General features: G+C 26.0%; 1 protein-coding gene across 1 annotated transcript in view; it reads left to right on the top strand.

Moving 5' to 3' along the window:
- Nucleotides 1–23,551, top strand: part of LOC107443826 (cell adhesion molecule Dscam1) — a 77,577-nt gene that overhangs the window by 3,236 nt on the left and 50,790 nt on the right. The window contains exon 2 of the mRNA XM_016057829.4: nucleotides 12,744–13,070. Within this exon, the coding sequence (XP_015913315.3) occupies nucleotides 12,744–13,070 (327 nt within the window). The remainder of the gene's footprint in view (nucleotides 1–12,743; nucleotides 13,071–23,551) is intronic.

Below are 23,551 nucleotides of genomic sequence, written 5' to 3'. Positions count from 1 at the left end.
TACCATTCTATATTATATTTCAGCATCTTCAGGTAAGTGCGTTAATGGCCAGAAAAAAAATAATAATTGATAGTTTGGAGAATATTGTTTTATTTTTTTAAAAAAATCCTTTATTTATATAATTATTTTGGCTTGTCATTTATAATGATTTTGATTGAAAAGCCATATAGAAATTACTTTTAAAAACCGAATATTGTGAATTCATTGTTTTTTTCTGTGGACATTTGATAATATTTTGTTGTGGTTTCTATTGTTTTAGAAGAGTGATTCAAACCTATCTGTTTTTTGAGATCTTAATCTTCGCATTTTTTTTTTATTTTGATCTTTTCTAAAGTACTTAAAATATTTAAAACATGTTAAATAAAAACTGCTTTTTATGTGCTTAATGTTTGTTCGAACCATCTTCCGTAAATTGAAGCAATTTAAAATGCATGAGTAAATAATAGCTTAGAATAGTTTATTTTAATAGTTTAGAATATTCCCTAAGTAAAAGTTCGTGAATGTATTGAATGTGAATAAACATATGATTAAAACCGTAAAATAGCTATCGAATAATTAGTAAAAACCTCTAATATTTTGTCCTCAGACAATTTATATATATTGATGGCTAATATTTTTGCGTTTATCAATTTTAAAACCATCATAAATTATTCCAATTAATAATTAAAAAAATTTTTCAGCTGTTTATGTCCGAAAATATTCTGAAAGTTTGTACGGAATATTAGTCACTGCTATATTAATAGTAAATTTAAGATGATTCTTAATTTTTTTTTACTTGAATGTTATTGATCATATTATAATTATAGTTTCAATATTAAACTCTTAAAATTAAAATGTAAATAAATAAAATATTTCATTTATTGATCACACTTTTTTGCACTTTGTTTTCAGCGATTTTAAATAAATATTTTAAGTTATTGAAAAGATTTTTTGCTTTTAATATTAGAAACTAATTAAACTATTGTTTATTACATTTTTTTACTTAATTTCATTAAATAATGCATAAATAGATTTTGATATATTTTTAAATTTATATGAAATCTGCATTTATTAAATGTTAATTCATTATTCATTAATGAAATGAACTAATATTCATTAATGAAATGAACTAATATTCATTAATGAAATGAAATTATTTAATTTGAATAATTATTCATAGTTTCTACATGTTTATCATTGTAGTTTTGTTATTCTTGTTTGTGTTTTTTGTTTTAATTTCAGACTAAGGTTTTAAGAAGCTATTATATGATGGATATTGAAATTAAAGAATTTTTTTCTAATTATTAGTTTTGAAATCGATGATGTTGCTTATCTTGTTTTATATACGTTTGATAATAATTTGAATCTCATTGAGACTGTTGTCCCGTAGTCAAATATTTGTTTTCATGTATACTTTAGTCACGTGTAAAACTATACTATATCTTGTTTGTGCGCATGCTCCAGGAGATAGTGAATGTAAAATTGCAATTGATTTTACCCTCGAATGCAGAAAATCTGAAGTTGGGAAATTTAATTCAAGCAAAGTTCAAGCCAATGTTTCAAAGCATTGCTAGTAGCAGATGTATTGATTTTAAACACGCGTAGAGAGTAAAATAGTAAAACTAAATTAGTGAATGGCAAGTTTGAAATTGACTAATTCTTCTTTTCTAATTTTTGATAAAGAAAAGTTGCTTGAGAACTATTAATGAATTCACGTGTTAGTTAAACTAAATTGAAATTTTTATAACTTTTGTTGTTAATTTTTATTACTTCTTTTTTTTTTTTTTACTGTGATAGATAGAATTTAATCCACTTTCAGTTTAGTTCAAAGTATGTGACGACAGATTTGAGTACTTGAAATTTTCCTCACAAATAATCAAAAAACTAGTTAAATGGAAAAATTATTTAATTTAAAAAAATAGTTATTTTTTCCATTACTTTTATTCTTTGGCTGATAAGATATTAAAAAATAATATTTTTGTCAAATTTTATGCCATTTTTTTCAACTTTTATAGCCAGTGATTTTCGATTTTAATAAATAAATATCGTTCCTGTGAACTTTCAATGCGTTCGTTCTTTAATAAATTAATGAAAATATGAATTTTCCAAAATTATTCTTATTTTTATTGTTACTATTCGTTTTTCTTGCAAATCGAATATAGAAATTCTTGGAAAGAATTATCTTGCAAATATCCATTATTCTGCCGTTCGAAGGGAAAATGCAAGGTTTTCACTTAAATTTTATTGCAATAGAGCAGCTTATTTATTTTTTATTTATTTACTTATTTTCAACAAATAAAACCTTTAACGCACTCTGTCTCATAAATTTCATTTAATTTCAAAAAATAACTATTGTATACATTTACTTTTATTCTTTGTCTGTTAAATTAGTAAAAAAATATGATTTATGTTAAATTTTATGTTTTTTTTATGACAAGTGATTTTTTATTTCAATAAATAATTACAGATTATATGTTCATTTGTATATTCGTTCCTTAATATATAAAAAAAATATGAATTTTCCGAAATTATTTTTTTTTTGTTATTGCTATAATTCGTTTTTCTTGCAAATCCAATATTGAAATACATAGAAAGAATTATCTTACAAAAATCCATTATTCTTCCATTCTAATAAGGAATTCAAAGTTTGCACTTCCATTAAATTGGAGCAAAGCAGCATTTTTCTAATTTTATTTATTCTTTTTTTTAACAGATAAAAACTCTTGCACACTTTATCTCATAAACGCATCATGTAACATTACGTAAGTTAAAATTCAAATATCGCCATTAAATTTATTTCTTTTTTTCAGTAATTCCATGTTAAATAAATATTTTCTAGTTTTATGTTACTTAACCATCAAAATAAGGGTCTCCGTATGACAAAAATACTTTTTTTTATTACAGACGAGGTAAAATCTCATGATTTAAATTACTTTGCCGTTTATCTCCCCAATGCTTCTCGAAGCAAATTTAATTTTCTTTCTGTCATTCGATTAAATTACTCTTTTTGTTTCCGTGTTAAGAATGTATATGTTTATACTGAGCTCATCGATATATTTTTGAAGCAAGTGAAATTTCGTTTTAAAAAAATCATCTAATTATCTTCAATACAAAGAACAGTAAAATGACTTTCTGCTTTTATTAAGTCAAATCAATACAGATAAACATGTTGGGGAGTTAACTTAATCATTATAAAAGAAATGAAGAATCATTAATATTTAAAACATATTTGCATTAAACAATGACTGACTTTGAAAAAAAAAATTATTAAATCTAAAAAAGTACATTAGTTTTGCTTACGTTTAAAATATATCGATTAATAATGTTGCATTTATATTATATGCATAAATAAAAATATATAAAGACTATGGTGTTTTATGTATTTTTTTTTAATTAAGAAAAAAACAGAATATTTTTTCCCTAATTTAATTTTTTTTCACATCTGTAAATTCTTTTAAGTCAACAAAACATTAAAGTTTATCTCCTTTAGTTTTAGCATACTTCTTTACTTAAATAAATCAGGGTGAAATCAAATTACCTATAATAAAAAAAAAGCAAATTTTGATAACTATCAACAAATTCATTGTAGATAAGCACAGATAAAAAATATAAAATAATACTTTCATAACTTTTTTTATTGATAATTATAAGTTTAAAGCTTCATTTTAGTTAATTCCAAATAATTAATATTTCTCAATTGGGTATTTACAATTTCTAAGAAATGTTAATATTTTCTCTGAAAACCAATTTCTGAGTATTCCCCTTTAACACTTTTACGATTTTTTATAGTATTATTGCTATGAATTAAAAATAATAAACATTGAATTAAAAGTTTTTTGCTCTTCGTATGTAAATATGTTTGGGCTAATTCTGAAGCATGCCTTCTTAAAAATTTAATTTAAAACAAAATATATATAAAATATATACAAAATATTGATTATATATAAATTTTAATAACTTATCCTCGTCGGTCAAATAATTTCAATTCTTTAAACTCTATACTTTTCATTTAAATTCACTTATTTTCATATTTATCTTTCATTTAGTAGAATACCGCTCACTTAGGGGATATGACATTCTTGAAATTTTTGATAACGTTTTGGTTCTTTTTGCTTACGTACCATCGAATATAACTACATTTTTAACAATAAAGCATATAAACGTAAACAACTCTTTAACTAATAATGTTCTAATATTATGTTTATATTATAAAAATTATAAAACTTCATTTCTTATAAATGAATTTTTATTTAAATATTAAAAAGACCAGAAATTGATCCCAAAAAATTAAAATGCAAAAGGAATTCTATTTGTATTTTTACTAATTTTTCTTTATTTTTATTTATACTTGATCTTATTTTTAAATTGGACATTCAGTAATTAGAAGAATAAATAAATGCAGAAAATAATAATAAATTTTAAGAAGCAAATAACAGCTAGAATGCAACTATCGCGTTCCTTTGTTTAAAATAGTGAATAAAAAAGAAATGAATCTGACGCAGATACTGAAATCGATCAATTTGTTTCTTAATTATTTTTGACCTTGTCTGAAAGTACTTCGCTTATAATTATCTTATTTTATAATGTTGTAAATAAATATTTTAATTTTATCTCTTCTTTACTTTCATATATTTTTTAAATTATTTACAAAGATTTTATAAAGTATTGACATATTAAATTTAAAGTTTTTATATCGGTGTAACATATTTTAGTATCCTTCTTGTTTATGTATAAAATCTTCCGTTACAAGAGTTTATATTAAGATATTAAATTAGAACGTATCTTTGACATTTAAAATATAATTTGTGTATTGTTCATTACGTTAACGCAAGGAGAAAAAAATATGATATACTATGCATTATAAGTCCAGAAAATCATTATTCCAAGAAACTAAATCAATAAAATATGCGATATTTGTCATGTCTTTTTTTAGACATTTGATTAAATATTTCTTACTAATTAGAAGAAAAAAAAGGAAAGCAAAAAATACTAGTAAACTCCATAGGAAGAAAGAACTATAAAGCATTTGTATTATCACTTAATTTTGTTCAAAAATCCAATGCAATGAATAATCATCAAGAAAATTGATCGATTTAAAGCTTAATTGTTTTTAACCTAGTATTAATGTACTTTGCTTAGAAGTACCTGATTTTATATCTACACATTATTTTAGCAAAAAGGCGTATTTATCTGTAGATAGCCCGTGTTTTTAAGTAATATATAATGTATTATTTCTGTAGCCGTTTTCCAACTTAATCTTTAATCTCAACTTATGCGTACAATGCGTGACTCTATAAACTAGAGCAATTTCCATTTTAACGAGAAAATAAAAATGTTATATTTATTTTCCTAAAAGTTTATTTTATTCGATGTTTCTTTCTTCGTTTAAATTCGACTTCAAATCTAAACTTCTATACACGCAATTTTACTCTTGCCTGACAACGCAAATATAATGATTTTTACTGAAATCATAACACAACTTGGGAATAATGTATATAATGAAAATCTTCCAAATTTTGAGCTATTGCATCAATAAATACAAATATTTATAAAGTATTAAAAGTTTACGTTTTAAATTAGTTTGAGGATTAGTACCCACTTTTATATATGTTTTAAGAAAGCCTAATTCATTTTTTTTGATTATCATATTGACACATAAAAATGCAATAATGAATTCTCTTTTTGAGATTTATTTAAAAATACATTAGATATGGATACATATTAATATTTTGCTCTTTTCTTATTTTACAAAGATATTTTTCTGATTAGTAAGCAAAATAAGAAATTTTCTACAACTTATACTAAAATGTAATTATTTTTATGTTCAATATGTATTTCTTGTAGTTCGTTTAGTACATTAGTTTTAACGTGTATTAATTGGCGTGTAAAATCGCAATATAAAACTTTCAAAATTAATATATCATAAATTAAAATTTATTTTTCCAAGGGTAAAAATTATATATGGTAGTTAAAAGGGACAACTTTTAACTATCATATACTACCTTTTCATTACACTTTTGACTTTGGTAAATTTATTGTAATCTATGTTTCTGTTCAAAAAAACATTTAAAAAAATCCTGACGCATTGGCAAATATTTTAAACAGAATCGGAAATTTTATTTTTCAAATAATTAGCAAATAAACAAAAGGGCATATTTATGTGTCTTGTTGTTTAAAATTTCTTAGTAAAAAAGGGTATAGCTTAACAGACAACTTCTTGCTTATTACATTTATTCCGTAAATTTCACATACTAGTTTTAAACTCAGGTTCTATGGAAATACCCGCCATCATATATTATGCTTTTGCAGTGAATATTGTAGCCAAATAACTTCATCAGTTAGCAAATAGCCGGATTCTCTCTTTAGTCAACAATATGATTAAATGTGATGAAAAGAGGCTTCTGTAACATACGGAAAAAAGAAAATCTGGTAATATCTCCGAAGTACAAGCAAATCACATTTCTGGAAAATCGAACTATACAGTATTTAAACTATTTATTTGGCGAGTTTTCCGTTTATTTGGTAACTTTTTTTTCTCAAAATTCCCATTTTCTAAATTATAGTTTTCATTACCACATATTTTGTAAAAAAAACACAAAATTGAAAATTAAATTTAACCGAATAAATGTTTTTTTTTGCCATGCTCTGATGTAACATGAAAAAAACCACCAAATTTTACCATATTTACCAAATTTTATCACATGTTTTAAAACCATATTTTATTGTTAATTTTACCAAAATCATTACCAAAACACCTCAGTACAAATTACCAAGTTCTTTTGTGTTCCTGTAGAACCGGAAAACCTTTACAAGCCATACTTTTACAAGTTTTAGCCATACTTTTACATAGCAGCTTACTCTGATTTTCTTATTGCAATCTCAATCAATAATTTTTTTTAAAAAATATGCAATTTACTAAGAGTTACGAAACTTTATGTATTTAGTAGTACCACACGGACAGCCATACGGAAGAAAAACTAATAGCGTATGATCTATTTTATAACTATATAATTCATAAAAGTCTTTAACCTCATGATACGCCTTATTTGGCCTAGGAGGTTATAACTTTTAAGCTGAATATCTCTGTAGTTCATACAATCTCTACGAAGATGATTTTTTCTAAAAAATGAAATCATAACCTTTTTTATAAAAAAAAAAATCCCCCAGCAAGAAATTGGATGAAATAACCCATGTCACACACATCCATTCTATCAGAACAACAGTTATTTACGCAGTTCTCTTCATACTTTTTCCTTTATCAAATTGTCCTCTTTGTAAGCAGCATATTTCCTTTCTTGTAAATTGTTGCGATGTATTTAGAAAGCTTTATAATTGCTCTAAAAATAGAAAAAAAAAGTGATGAAGCCCTTCGTTAAAAGTTGACAACAATGCTTCTAGAATAAAAAAAAACTAACCTTTTTGCCTGAATAATGTTTTCCCATATCTACAGAATTCTTATTATATCTCCCCTTCTTTTGAACAATAGTTAGTTCCATAACAATGACACGTTGTCATTTGATGTAAGGTTTGCTCTTTCAGAAAAGCTTTTACATTGAGAACTAACAAGAACTATTTATTATTCCCTCTATCTTCTCAACAATCAATTTCACCTCACATCATATTAATGGAATATTTGCATTTATTCGAAAGAGGAAGAAAGGATATATGAAAATGGAGAACTTCCTGTGAGAAATTTTTATTGCGCTTTGAATTCATGATAAATTTATTGTAACGTAAGGAATGGAACCAGTTTAAAAATATTAAATATTTTATAGTGAATGGCAACAATTCAATGTGTGATAAATGTAGTTTTTTAAAAAATATATTTTTCATTTTGTGTTAATAAATGTGGTCCAGTTCTTAATTCTGGGGAAAATCAAAACAGCAAAATTCAAGGTTTGAAAACGGAATACAATGATAATTTACTATTTCATTCAAAATAAAATGAACTGTTTATCGCCAATATTTCAGTTTGAAAATAATAGGATATGTATGCGATCATAAAAGTAATCAAAATAAGTCATATTGTTTTAAATTAAGGTTGGGTAGGTTAAAAAATATCGGTTTCTTCAGCACTGAAGAACAGCTCTAATGAAGAACAGAACATACACTTAATTTTTTTTCATGCCTACAATAGTTTTAGATTTTTAAGTAAGTTTTATAATCTACAATTATACAACTTACACCCGCATCCACACCACCTTTGCTTATTAACAATTTTGTTTTCAGACTGTCTCCATCAGTTTTCGAAACACAAATGCTGACTGTTTAAGGCAATGAGTTATCGTTGTAGATGAATGGATTTCGATTTATGGCGTTGGCTCGAAGCCTACTCCGTCTCAGATCAATGAGTATTAGCTTGAGCCATGGCGACTCAAGGTTGGAATCCCAATGATGGCTGGTTGATACGAATCCCACACCCGTCTCGCACCTACTACAGTGCTGACGTAAAATAAACTCAGTGGTAGATAGATCATTTGTTATACCCCCTTGATGTCAGGCTAACCATGGGAGGTTTTCATGTTCTTCATCTCCAATTTACGCAATTGCGGGTGAGTCTTATCAAAAAGTCCCCCAGGACGGCTAATTCCTCCCAATACTCAATCCAGGAGTTCAATCTTCTTTAAAAATAGCAAGGTTACAGAATTGAACATTAGTAATAGTTAACGCAAAATTTGTTCCACGACGGTTATAAAATGAGTATTAGCTAATGTAGCAAATAAAGGTCCCTTATGTCTTTTTATTATTTTGTTTTCCAGCTTTTTAATATATATATATATATATATATATATATATATATATATATATATATATATATATATATATATATATATATATATATATATGGGTGTGTTTAAAAAGGAGTGACTACATTTTTTTCTGCAGCTGAGCAACTAGTAATTTTTCACACGTAGTATAGTACTTAACCTTAGTAATTATGTAGCAGCTCGAGGAAATAAAAGAATCTTTCAGCATTCTATCGGAAGTTCAGAAGGAATTCAGGACGTAAACTGCCACAACTTCTGTCTCAATGCTTCCGTAATCGTGTTCAGTCATGTAAGTAGTATTATTGAATTCCCGTGGCATAAATCCGTGTAATTACTTGCAGTGAGGCATTAACGTACAATTATGAATTCTTTTTGTTCATCCAATGTATTCGAAACTCATCGATGGTTTCTTATAGAAATAATGAAGTATTTTTTTTTCTTTTTGGAACATAAGATGATGTTCAAAAGAATTTATATTTTTTCCCTAAAGTTTACAAAAGAAACATACATAGCCTTCCAGAGTATTTTCAATCATTAAAACGATGGTTAAACATTTAATATAAGATTAGTAAAAATATTAAAAAATTTCACAAGAAACCATTGTGTTCAATAAAGATCACCCTTAATATGAGCTACTGAACAAATTGTACATAAGATTTTCAGGCATTTATGAAAATGACATTCAGTTCAGCTTTCATAACAATCAATTTTTATTTTAAAGTATTTTTTAAACGCATTTGATAAATGAAAAAAAGAGTAAATAGCTGTAAAATTAATATATGTGGGTCATTTTTGGATAAGCGGTGGAAAAAAATATTTCAAAATTTGACAAATCACAATACCAGAACGCAGACAAAATAAATATAAAGAAAAAATATGAAAATGGATTAAATAAACTTGTGTATTTATCATAATAATATATTAACTCAACTTCAGGCATGCATATATTTATTCCTCTAATTGGCTTCAAACATTTCTTGCAGACATATAAATGAGTACGAAACAAAGCTGCTTTACTAATCACGTTGATCTAATTACATTAACTATTCGCGACGGCTCATAAATTCATGAAAGTTAATTTGGACCTAAAATATTTATTTTCCGCACAATATAAGGCTTATTACTTTACCAAATTACAGATTTACTAAGTTATGAAAAGGACTAATTTATCCGCTAAATCACTTCTCATGAATATAGAAGAAAAGGAAGAATTCTTAATGCAAAGGAGTTAAATTACAGTAAAATAGTTTTTGAAGCACGTATAGCTAAGGCGAAGATTACACCTGTTCTGACCGAAGAATATCCTACGGTTCACACGCAGCATGTGCCAGAAAATGAGAGCACTTTAACAAGCTCAATCACGCAATCTGTTTGGGATGGGTTCCTTTCAGCGTGTTCACAATCTCCCCCAATCGAAGAATTCTTAATGAGTGGAAGCATTTATCATAAAGATGAAGACGTCAAATATTTGAATTTCAAATTTTCAACAGTTATGATTGTCCTCCTTGGTACGTCCTTCAACTTTTCCGGAAAGTAAACTTAATTACGCAAGTTTGACGTTTGGTTTGGGAAATATTTCCATTCCGATTTTCAATTCACAGCGGGAGTTAGGAATCGGAAAACGGGAATTTTGCATTTTCTTAAAAAGACTAGTTTAAGAAGATACAGGAAACGCCAACTTGTTTTTTAAAGTAACTCTATCTAAATTACTCAATCGAATAAATGTTATTTTTAAGGTAATTTTTGAAAAAATCAAACATTTTGGCTTATATTGCTGAAATATTTTAGAAGAGAGTCCTTTTTATCTTGAAAAGTACTTTAATTCTGTTTTATACAGAAACTGGAAAATTTATGTAATCGCGAAGATAAAATAAACTTGAAAGTTTCAGGAACGGGGAATTCGTTTTTGATTAAATATACTAAGCTATATTTTTCTAAGAAAGTAATTATTCTACATTTAATTCAGATTTATGGTATTTAATTTCGAGATAATGAATATAATCAACATACTGTTAAATATTAATTATTTCTTGAAATATATATATATATATATATATATATATATATATATATATATATATATATATATATATATATATATATATATATATATATATTTATTATATCTCAAAATATAATGAATATGTTTCGTGATAATTTGCATTGAAAAACACATTTAAGTAATAAAAATTGAGAAAGGTAAGTATTCATAATGATTAAAAAATCTTTAATTTTAAGAAACTGAAAATTTTTTAACGATTTAATTAATAGTTCTAAATGTTGCGTTTTAATACTGGTCTAAGAAAGGTAGTATTAGTTCCCCGAGTAAAACAGATAGAGGTGGCGGTGGAGTAGATTCGAGATAATGTAGCTTTTGGTAAACTGAGCTGAGCTATCATGAATATATTTTCTGATTCTCATATAGTTTAACTGTGTAGTATTTGTTTGAATCAACTTTAGCTCCATATTTGTTTATCTGGTACAGTTTTCCCACATTACATATTAGCACCAGAAAAAAATACAAAAATTAGAAAGAGTGCATATTGCTCAGTGAGCCTGAATAATAGCATTGCATCTTCATTTCAAGGTCAAAGTAATCTTGCAACCCCAATGCAATTTAATCTAATATGATTCAATTTATACCAATGAAATTTAATTAGAAGTATATGAATTCATTGAACAATATCCTGTGTGATTCAATTGAGCACACTTCAATTCTATGATTTTTTTCTAAAAAAAATATATTTAGTGTACAATAATGCAATCCAATTGCATACTATGTTAAAAAAAATAATTTAAAAATAAACACTTTTTATTGAATTTAGTGTAGACAAATTTATTGTAATTTCGATTTCTGTTATTCAATACAATGCAAAACAGGGTGTTTCATTTTCTATGAGCTTCATTCGCCACGAGCATTCATCATTGCGAAAGTTATGATGGTTGAATACAGGTACGCAGCTGTCCTTGAGAACCATGTCCACCCTTACCTGGAAATTGTTTTTCATCAGGATAATGACATCTACTAGCAGGAGTAAGTGACGTGTCATATATTTCGTTGTGTGCGTGCGTAGTTCAAAGGATGAGCTTACCGTACTCACCTGGTTCTCAAATTCCACAGGCTTCAACTAAATCGGGGATGTGTGACACTGCCTTGAACCGGTAGTTTGTGCTATGGATCCTCAATTGCGTAATCTAGCTTAACCTTTAAGAAATTAATAGATTCTCTTTCTTCACTTTCTTCACTACGCATATACACTATGTGTAAAATACTTTTAAGTATTTCAAAATCTGCTCCTCAAATGTATGTTTCCTTCTTCATCATACAAGAAAAATGAACATGGCTGGGGTAGCCTCGTTGACAGGGTGTTGGACTCAAGCTCATGAAAATGAGAGTTCAAATCCTTCAGACCGAAGACTCCGAAGAAGAGAAAATAGTGATTGGGGCACGTTAAATCTACCGGGTCAAAATGTCCTCCACGTTCCCTTAAAAAAATTATACTTAAAGGAGTACTGAATCGGAGATCGATTGTTCCCTGATTTATGTCAAAATTATGATCTGTGGAAGAATGAATGGATGTATGAATGGGTCAGCCCTATAAACAGGTTTGACGCATGGGTGTGACAGAAGTCAAGTTCCTCGCCATAGCGAGCTCTACTGGTAAACAAGAACAATCACACTTCCTCTACATATATATATATATATATATATATATATATATATATATATATATATATATATATATATATATATATATATATATATATATATATATATATATATATATATATACTCACTGTCACTGATATAAAAATATTTAATGAATTTTAAATAGTTAATCTGATCATGTAAATCATAATAGATTTATTAAGTATAAAAACAAGAAAACAACTATGAGAAATATTCAAATTATTGTTTTTAAAACTCGAAAAATATTTATTCATATCATATGTTATCATATCACCCATATCATATTTATTCATTTAATATTTCAGCTGATTGCGACATACATCGAAAGGAGAGCAGAGGACCTTACTTTACAAATGAACCTCCATCACGTGTAGTATTCTCAAATAGTAGTGGTGCGGAAATCAAATGCAGTGCTGACGGTGTCTCATTTCCCAGTATAACTTGGATAACAAGAGATGGAATGACAGCGAAGGATATTTCAGGAATCAGGCATGTACGACCGGATGGAACATTGATATTTCCACACTTCACCAGGAATAGTTACAGAGAAGAAGTGCAAAACGCTGTTTATCAATGTTTGGCATCGAATTCAGTTGGCTCTGTCTTAAGCAGAGAAGTGCATGTCACCGGGGGTAAGTATAGGTCTTTATAGCATGTTTAATTCCAAAGTGCATGGGTATTTATTCGATATTTAAGGTAGAGAACTATAGGATGAAAATTCAAAATTTAATTTATTTTACATTTTAAAATACTTTTGTAAACTATAAGACAATGCGTTAATTTTCATCAAAGACTTATTTTATTAAAGTATATGTGTTATACATGGTATTATAGTATTGGTAGTTGATGCATACAGTAAATGTTTGCCAAAAAAATGAAATTAATTGGCTATATCATGTTAATACAGGATTTCCTAAATAAATATTAATGCAGTGTTAAATTGGTAAACTGATATTTTTTTTTAAAATTTATATCAATAATACTTTTGAAAAATGCATAAGAAATAGACAAATAATCCTCAAAATAATATTATGTCGCAAAACATATTGTTTTTCTTTCACAATTCCTGAATTTAGTTCAACAGCTTCCCGACAGATAGCGCAAAAAAATTCAAAGCATTTTTTTTCATATTCATTTATTTATTTATACGTTGCGTTTCGTTTTATGAAAATTTCGTTACCTGATTGCAAAATGTAATAAAGTATGGTGGGTAAGATGTCAACATTACCTTAATGGGATTTTTATTCACCGTAAGAAATTTAAATATGGTGGTATATTACGTTTTTTTTATTTTGTAAATTTTTCGCTTGTTACACCATCTTTGCAAAAATGTTTGAGTTAATAACAGGAGCCGTTTGAAAAACAATTTTAGCTCCAGGTTAATTAAGTTTGATTTATATTTATAACAACACTGCTGTAAAAAACTGCAGTTAAATCTAAATAAATATTTTTTTAAAAAAAGAAAATGACATTTCTTTGTATAAAAATTTACTTAAAAAATTTTAAGATTTCCACGTATTTAATTAAACGTGAAAGAATATTTTAAATGTTTCAAATAATTTAAACTCAGAGTTTTTTATAGTAATTATCTTACTTTTGGTTTGCGTATGAAGTCAAAAATAGAACTACAAAAATGACAATATATATTGATTTTCATGGAGCACTCAAAAGCGAAATCTATTTATAAAGTTATTTCCTCAAAAAATTTCTTATAAAACTTCTCGCTATTTCAATTGAACGCAAATTAATTCAATGCATAAATGTTGTAAATCTGTGGCAGCATAAAGTTAAAAAGAAATGAAGACAGTAAAGGCTTTTAATCAAGAAATAATCACTTTTAGGCTGGTGACAATTTTCTTCTCGAAAAATGTTACAATTTTTCTGAAAGAGATTTACTTCACTAACTTAATTACGCTGTCACATTATTGCACAAAATCCTTAGTTACGGTATAAAAGAATAGAAACAAAAACGTTAATGAACGCAAATAAAAAAAAACTGTAAAAAGCACCGATACAATTTGGCAGTTTCTAAAATGCCTTCAGTCCTTTGAAAAAAGATAAAGCAGAGTTTAAAAAAATTAAGCTACAAAAAGTATAATAATTTAAGAAATAATGTGGTTAAATTTTTAATTAGGAAAACCTAACATCTAGCATTTTAAGATGAAAGAATTATTTTCAAAATAAACTAATTTAAAATTTTAATAGTATATATATCAAATTAATTGTTGTAACTTAAATACTTAATTTATATTATATTTATATGTAGTTTCAGATGAGTGTTTAAATACATAGATGAAAGAAAAATCATGGATTAGCTATTCTCAATAAAAGCAATTAAAAAAAGTTTGTCCAAAAATATAACCTTCTAAGTTCTGAGGGATTATAATCTTGGTATGAGAACCAGACTTGGAATTTCTGATTTTTTTTATCTTAGAGGAGTTCTTTAAAAAGATTACATATGAATTTGAGGAATAAGTTCCTAATTATTGGAACAATGAAACGACCGCAATAGTACAGGATTTGTTTTTTAAAATTTTGAGTAAGTGGCTATTTTTAATCAAGATCAATCATTAAACTGACGAAATTTAAGTTAATTTAATCCTTATTTTGCTATAAAATATGGAAATACGTGAACCATAGGCCGTTAAAAATTTTCGTTGCCGTGTTTTAAATCTAGCTTTACCAATTTCAAAACTATTGCTAACCACTCAGTATGATAAACTATTTGCTTCCTAAGGTTAAATGCTTCTAAGCATTTCTTATTCTGTAAACATCTTTAAGTTCAAGTATATTCCAATTCTTAAAAGAAAATATTTACGGCCGCAGTTATCTATATGCTTAAGAATCAAAAATTCTAATAAAATTACCGTAAAGTGAGGTAATAATATTTCTGTAAAAAAACAGAACTTAATTCTTCCTATTAAAAGGAAAATAAACGACATGTAATTCTTTTTTCTGGTAATTTTCCGTTATAGGTAATTTTCCGTTAGCAGTTTACGGAAATTCTGTTTCTTAAAATTATAATTCTTATCACCGTACAATTGATAACAATTCAAAACTGAAAAGTAAGTCTTACTAAATGCCATTTTATGCCATGCTCTCAGGTATATATTATAAACATATTATAAAATCATAGTTTATTAATTTTACCAAAATCATTACCGAAGTCCTTCTGTAAAAATTGCCAAAATATTTGTTTGTCCCCTAGAACCAAAAACATAGTAAAATTTACCGTATTCTGGTAGTTTTGACTGAACTTTTTTTTCTTTGATGTCCGTCAAAAATGTTTAAACAGAATTAACTGTGATGAAAAGGGTTAAACATTTAAGTCATTTGAGTCGATATTGAGCCCTATATATACCCTATCTTCTGAAGATAAATTTGGGAATATTAAGCTTCAAATATAAATAACAAATGTCCTTAATTTCTTAAAACATCACTTTAATGATATTTCATTCAGTTTAACATATCTGCAACAAACTTTGCAATTTATTGATTAATAAAAACTAATGCATACAAAATGCAAGTTTTATTTTTCAATTATACTAATCAAATTGAAACACTCATAAGAAATTTCTGCAACTTTTTCCGTGTCTCCTTGATAAAGCTTCTATGGGATCAAAGTTGATTTGATACGTTCCTTAATGCACTTTTATTCTACTTTTACGAAGAATGCAAAGAAAAAAAATAAATAAACAAATTAAAAATGAATCTATTATCGGATAGCCCCAATAGATAAGATATTCTTTTAAAACCGAATCCATGTTGTGTAATTTTGTTATTATTTTTGAAAACGATGCTATTTTTCAAAAAAAATTATTTTGCTTTTAATTTTAAGATTTTCAATATAATATACTATTTGTATACAGAGAAAAACCAAATTTCCTTAAATTTTTATAGTTGTTTATAGTGTTCTCAAAACTTTAAAATCTTGAATAAAAATTAAATAAATCCATGTACAAAATATTTATTGCTACTAAAACTGTTTCACTAGAGGGCAGTAAGTTGAAAATAAATAAACGAATATTGTTTATTTCTATTCACTAATGGATGTAATGTACTTAATATGAGGCATCTAATAAAACATTATGTCTTTTGCTTAAAGAAATACAGTATTTCGGAACAATTTCTATGTTATTTTCAACTTTTTCAACACGCAAAAATGAAATCATGAATATATTTTATATTTACGAAAAATAGCTGAAATACCATTAATGATTTCATTGCGTTTGATTTTTCTTTCAGTTAAGTTGAATAATTCAGGTTCTTTTTCTCATAGAATAAGGAAATATTTAAAATGAAGAATATATCCATAAATATTGTAGCAAAGCATTATAAGTGGTATAGTGTAATCCATTTTTGCGCGTAGGTACAGATTTTACAGAAAATGTGACAAATTATAAGCGCGTAAAATTAGTAAAATAATTTCTTTGTAAATGCCAATAAAAAAACTATTTCAAAATACTCTACATACTCTGTTAAGCTATAAAGCAAATATTTTTAATATATTTCATTCATGTTTTACTATTTGTCACTACTTATCAAATTTTTCAATCTATATTTTTTCAGTGGTTTATCTTAATACAATAAACTTAAAAATTGCAAAAATTAGCTTCTAAATTACAAAAACTAAAAAAGTAGGTTCTAATTTCTGTGCTTTATTTTATCTTTGCTTTAGAATATTTAAATTTTAATTTATCAAAGTATTACTGTGGTTGAATTTACGAGTACACTGACTTGTGCAGAGCCTGAAGAATTGAAAGAATTTCGAATGTTAAAATTTCAAATGATTTCTATTTTTTCAAATCTAATAAAGAAATTTATTGATTTTCTAGAATACACGATTTTTGCTTTCAAAATGTCTGCTTAATAAAAGTATTAGTTAAAAAAACTCATTTTTTGACTCATGTTAAATCCGGGATCAAAATCTGTATAATCATACAACTAGAAGTAAAATATTTTTTCTTCATAAGTTAACAAAAATTAAACACGTGATTGTAATTAAATGGTATTTATGAAATGCACAAGTACGCCTTAAAATATATTTATTCAATTTAATAACAATTTAAAACATTCCATTATTCAGCAACGGTGTGAAATAAAGGAAGGCCGTTAATGGACGAATATAAGGAAACAAAGCACTGATACAATTAGTAAATTTCTAAAATACCTCAAGTGCTTTAAAAACCTATATATATATATATATATATATATATATATATATATATATATATATATATATATATATATATATATATATATATATATATATGTATAACGATAAATTATTTTTTAAAAGTAATGTATGTAATTTTTTTTTGAATAAAATTTTCATGTTACAATTTTTAAAGTTCGAAACATTTAGCAAAAGCTATGCAACAATGACAAGAAATTTTAATATTTGTCCCAGACCCATTATACACCTTAAATCATTTGAAATTTCCTCTTTTTCCCATAGGCGATTTAATTGAAAAATGTACAGCTCGCCGAATGACAAAAGCTTCCGATCTTCATATAAGCATTCATTCCTTTCATTACATGTTGTGCAATTACTTGCCGTTGCCCACAATTGCTTTAGTAACCAAATTATCTAACGTCACATTAAGACGCTGCATCCCATACAGAGCGCAATCAACATATAATTATTGAGTAAATGTTCTGGATTGCTCCATAATAATAATGATGTTGCCTCTGATAATACTGGGCTAGACGTACCTTAGTTATTCATAAGGCATCCTAAAACGTCAGGCAGGGAAGAGCTGATGGAGAGCAATGTTATAATTAGCTCACATCGTTACTAATACTCTTAAAAGACCACAACATCAGTTGAAGCAAATTCAAAAGAATTTATTTAATATCAGGAACCCTAATAAGCTTATGACGTTGTTTATTTACATTATATTTATATATATATATATATATATATATATATATATATATATATATATATATATATATATATATATATATATAACAACAAAATAAATAAATACAAGAAAACATGAAGAAAGTTGCGAAAAACAATAAGTTTCATTTATTGCGCATAAGCTGCAAATAAACAGAACTCATTGGATAAGTTCAAAATGAAGGTAAAGCAAAGGAAAATTATAGACGTATGAACAAGAGGGGGAGGAAATAATGATAAAAAAAAACAAACTGATAAAACAACTGATAAAAAAAAAGGATTAAATTTTTTAAAAGAACCGGAAAATAAAAGATATAATCTTTTCATCATCCCACACGATTATATCCGTAAAAAAGAGTGCGGATGTAATCGTCTGGGCTGATGGAAAGATTATATCTTTTATCTTCCGGTTTTTTTAAAATATTTCATTATTATTATTTTTTTTTAAGTCATTATTATTTTCCCCCAACCTTTTTCATATGTCTATAATTTTCCTTTGTTTTATTTTAATCTTGTAAATTAAATGACACACACACACACATATATATATATATATATATAAAACCTTATTTAATATTCTGTTCAACAATCATGTATTTAAAACAATTTTTGTGACCCATATCTATAAAACAGAAGCACAGCCTACGTCAGTAAATGTCTTTTTTTATGTATTTAACTTCCATAAAAAAATTATTATAATGAAACTATCGCCATTTTTGCTTGTTGTCACCGCAATTTCAACAGCACTCCATATAAGTACTTTACATGCTTTGGGAGTGGTTCTGAATAAACTAAAGCAGGCGATGTAAGTTTTAACCAATAACATTCATCTGGAGTGATATTGGTGTAATTTAATATCGCTTTTAATACTCTCGGGTAATTGCACAGACAGTAATAAACGCTCTTTATTTCCTTTAATTGCACATAAATTGGAGTGAACAAAGTATGTTTAATGTGTACATACCATGCTGGTAACTTTTGATAGTTTCTCTCCCCTCGAAATTACCTCCAATAAAAGGCTTGAATTACCAGAAATAAGGCTTCAAGAAACTGCTGACGTTAATTGAGCAAATTTATTTTGTGACTGATGCTAAGATAAGGCTTCTTTTATGTTCCAGTGTGCGTAATGGTATTAAGGTGAAGATATATTGTTTCAGTTGCCATTTAACTGAGCCCGAATATTGGTGTTGCACACGTGATCAATAGTTGCTTTTATTGTTGGATGGCGTGCATCGGGGCTCCCCTCCTTAAGTCTTTAATCTTTGGCATAAAAAATGCATCTAACTTATATGGAGAATCAAGTTACACTAAATATTTACTCCCTTTTCAGGTAAAAAAGAAATGAAAATTTCCCAATAAATTATGATTTACTGTTTTAATTGTTTCAAAAAAAGATTTTGACGAGTTGGAAAAAATCATAGATATTATTATCCTGAAAGTTTCGAAAGTCTGTTTTATCAATCTTAATTAAGTACAGATTATGAACCATGCATCATTTATTTTATTTAGAAACATTTTATTAACATATTTATTAAACTCAGTCTAATTGAAATAAATTATATAAAAAATTGAATTCGAATGTGTTATAAATGTACATTGGTACGAATCGTATATATTCCATTTTTAATAAAGTATCTCGAGTTTCTACGTCCTAAAAAAATTGAAAAAAAATTTAAGAATGTTTAGAATTAAAAATCAAAATAAATTTATATGATGCGAAGATCTCATTCTTTAAAAAAAAATATTTTTTTTAGGTAAATTATATTCAATTTCAATTTTATTTTTTAAAATATCAGCGAATAACAATTTGCTTATTTATATTGTTCTAACTATTACAAATTTTTATTTAAAAAGTCAATCTACCAGATACTTCATCAAATAAACACAGAAAAAATTAAATTTGTATTTATATATTTCTTCAACAATCAAAAAAAATCTTAGTTATTTATCAAGATATTTTTAGATGCAAATTTAATTTTCTTTATTAATTACCAGAATAAATCTACATAAAATCAGCATTAGTGACCTGATACATCAAATTAACAGGAAGTAAAATTTTGGACGTAAATATTTTTAAATATTTAAACATTTAAACGAATTGTCTTCAATAATAAATTGCGCTCATTAAAGCGAAAGAAAACTCTTAATTTGGGAATAAATGATGCACATCGCTCTATCCAGTTGAGTTTGCAATAAACGTGATTGTGAGACGTAGAATAAACGAACTTCACTCTTCGACACAATCTATTCTTCCACCGGAGAGTGAAAGAAGATAGAATGCAACTGAGCATGCGTCTAGCCGAAAACTCGAATACCGAACTGGGAATAGAATATTTAAATCACTTCCCTTGCAGCGGAGCAATTGATTTCAAATTTTCAGCGTAAAGTTATAAATAGCGTTTCCACGTGTAAAGTTATAAATAGATACTATAAAAGTTAAATGCACAAATTAAAACGAAAATAAACTATTGATAGTTATTCTTTTTTTTAATGAATAATAACTTTAAATGGATTTAAATTCTATGTATATTTTTTAAGATATTTCTTTTGCTACTATGAAATAATATAAAAAATTGAAATATTAAGCATAAGAGGAAAAAAATCAAAACAAGCAGACAGCGTAAGCAAACATAATTCCTTTTATTACACATACATGTTAAGTGAATAATTTAAATTTCAGTAGAAAAATTGTTTTCTGCCAAGAAACAACATTTATTACGAAGCTATCATCGGGGTTGGTAAGCGGCAGGGAAGAGGATACTTAGCCCCTAGTTTATATATATATATATATATATATATATATATATATATATATATATATATATATAACAAAATAAATAAATACAAAAAACACGAAGAAAATTTGGAAAAACAATAAGTTTCAATGATTAAGCATAAGCTGCAAATAAACAGAACTCATTAGATGCGTTCAAAATGAAGATAAAACAAAGGAAAATTACAGACATATGAAAAAGGGGGGAAAAGAAAAATAATAATAAAAAAATAACAAAAACTGGAAAAAAAAATTATGAAATTTTTTTTAAAAAAACTAGAAAATAAAAGATATAATCTTTTCATCAGTCCACACGATTATATCCTTTTTGCGGATATAATCGTGTGGGCTGATGAAAAGATTATATATTTTATTTTCCGGATTTTTTAATTTTTTTCCCTTTTTTTCCAGTTGTTTTTTATTTTTTTTATTATTATTTTAATTCCTCCCCATATATATATATATATATATATATATATATATATATATATATATATATATATATATATATATATATATATATATATATATATATATATATATATATATTATATATATATATATATATATATATATATATATATATATATATATATATATATATATATATATATATATATATATATATATATATATATATATATATATATATATATATATATATATATATATATATATATATATATTATATATATATATATATATATATATATATATATATATATATGTGTGTGTGTTTGTGTGTGTGTGTGTGCTGTTCTTCAAAACATGGTGGGTAGGAAGCCGCAATTTGGAAATATGGCCCAAAAGATTTGTCAAGCGAGCAGTTGGTGAATTTTACCACTTAACGTTGATTTAAGTCTTTAAGTATTTCTCCATGCCTCGAGAACGTTATCATGAAATCGAAAACTTTTTGCCCCCAATTATATTTGTTTATCCAAAGATATTTCCCCACAAAAATGATTTTGTAAGATTATTTTATTTATGGTTGGAAACATTTCGAATTATAAGGTGTCCAATCTTTTTCATCATTTAAAAGAAATGCAGCAATTGAATGAATGAAATTTTTAGAATAGTTCTCAAAAATGAAAATTGAACAGTGCTATTTTTTTAAGTTTAACAACTCAGAAACATTTCTCTGAAACTTCGTATTTTTTCATTTAAAATGAAAATTTTTAAGTAAATAAAAAAAAAAACTGCGCTTTTTAAGTAAAATGTTTAACTAAAATTGAAAATTTATTTTTGTTTAAAATTCTCTCTGGAGAATTGAATTTTATAATTGTATTAAAAAATAAAAGTATGAGTCCAGAATTTTGACTGCTCCCTTCACGCAACGATTGAAACCGTATATTCCAGATTGCGCCTACGCTCCACATTTTGAGAATTGAAATCCGAGTGTCTCAAAAAAAGGTATGTTTATACAAAGAAAGTACATTTTTATGTCTGATTGTTTTCACTAATTGATTAGAATAATTGAGTTCAGGCCTTCGAACCATTTAGATTTAAGCTATAAAATGAGTAATTTCTGTCATTAGATCAAAGATTTATCATGGTGTTCCATTTTTTATTCCAGGAATTAAGCATAATTTTGTGGTTACTCTTAAAATTTAATCATTAATGATATATTTTCTCTAACTTAGCATTGTTAAGTAGTTAATATTGCCAAAGTTAAGATTCTAAATTTTTTAATTTCAATAAAATCTCATGTAAGCCTTAGTTTAGTATAGTTGCTTGTATAATTTTGTAATTTGTAATTGTCCGCATAATTTGTCAATAAAACTATCTAAACACATGGTTCTTTGTATAACAAAAACAAAAGAAAGAAATTGCGGAAAAGGAAATAAATTTCATTTTTTTAAGTATTACATGCAAAATTATAATTTTTCTGCTTCGTTTGGTTTAAACGTAAATGTGAAAATGTTTTCTTGTAATTCTGCTTCACGTTTTTTTCTCTTTTAAATTATTATCATTTCCTTTTTGACAATCCCAATTCCATTTTCTTCGCTCAGCACTTTTTGTAATGAATGTGTCAGTTTCCTTTTTTATTGTAAAGAAATGTCCCATATTATTTTTATAAATCAACAAAATTCGTGTCAAACTACAATATTGAATAAATATGTGTCATAAACTTATTTTCAGCCAACAAGCTTTTAAAGTGAGATTTTATAAACAAATGGATGAAAAACTTTCATTGACAAAGGTCGTGGGCAAAAGAAAAAGTTGTAAAGGAACTAAAATAACAACAACAATAATGAAATATATTCTCCTAATGGGAATTGTTTGAATGGAAAATTATTGTAATTGCTCGATTCTATTTAATTCTGTTCAAAATTTTAAGATATGTTTGAGATATTTTTTTTAAATGTTCTGTTTTTAGTTGACAGTGAAATTTTCTATTCCATTAAATTACATTAAAAAAACCATTAATTCAAAGA

Source organism: Parasteatoda tepidariorum, chromosome 3 (assembly GCF_982258835.1).
Source record: "Parasteatoda tepidariorum strain Cologne lab strain chromosome 3, Ptep-v5.0, whole genome shotgun sequence".
Classification (NCBI taxonomy): domain Eukaryota; kingdom Metazoa; phylum Arthropoda; class Arachnida; order Araneae; family Theridiidae; genus Parasteatoda; species Parasteatoda tepidariorum.
Note: the sequence above shows the minus strand (reverse complement) of the source record. Positions and strands in the feature narration are given on the sequence as shown.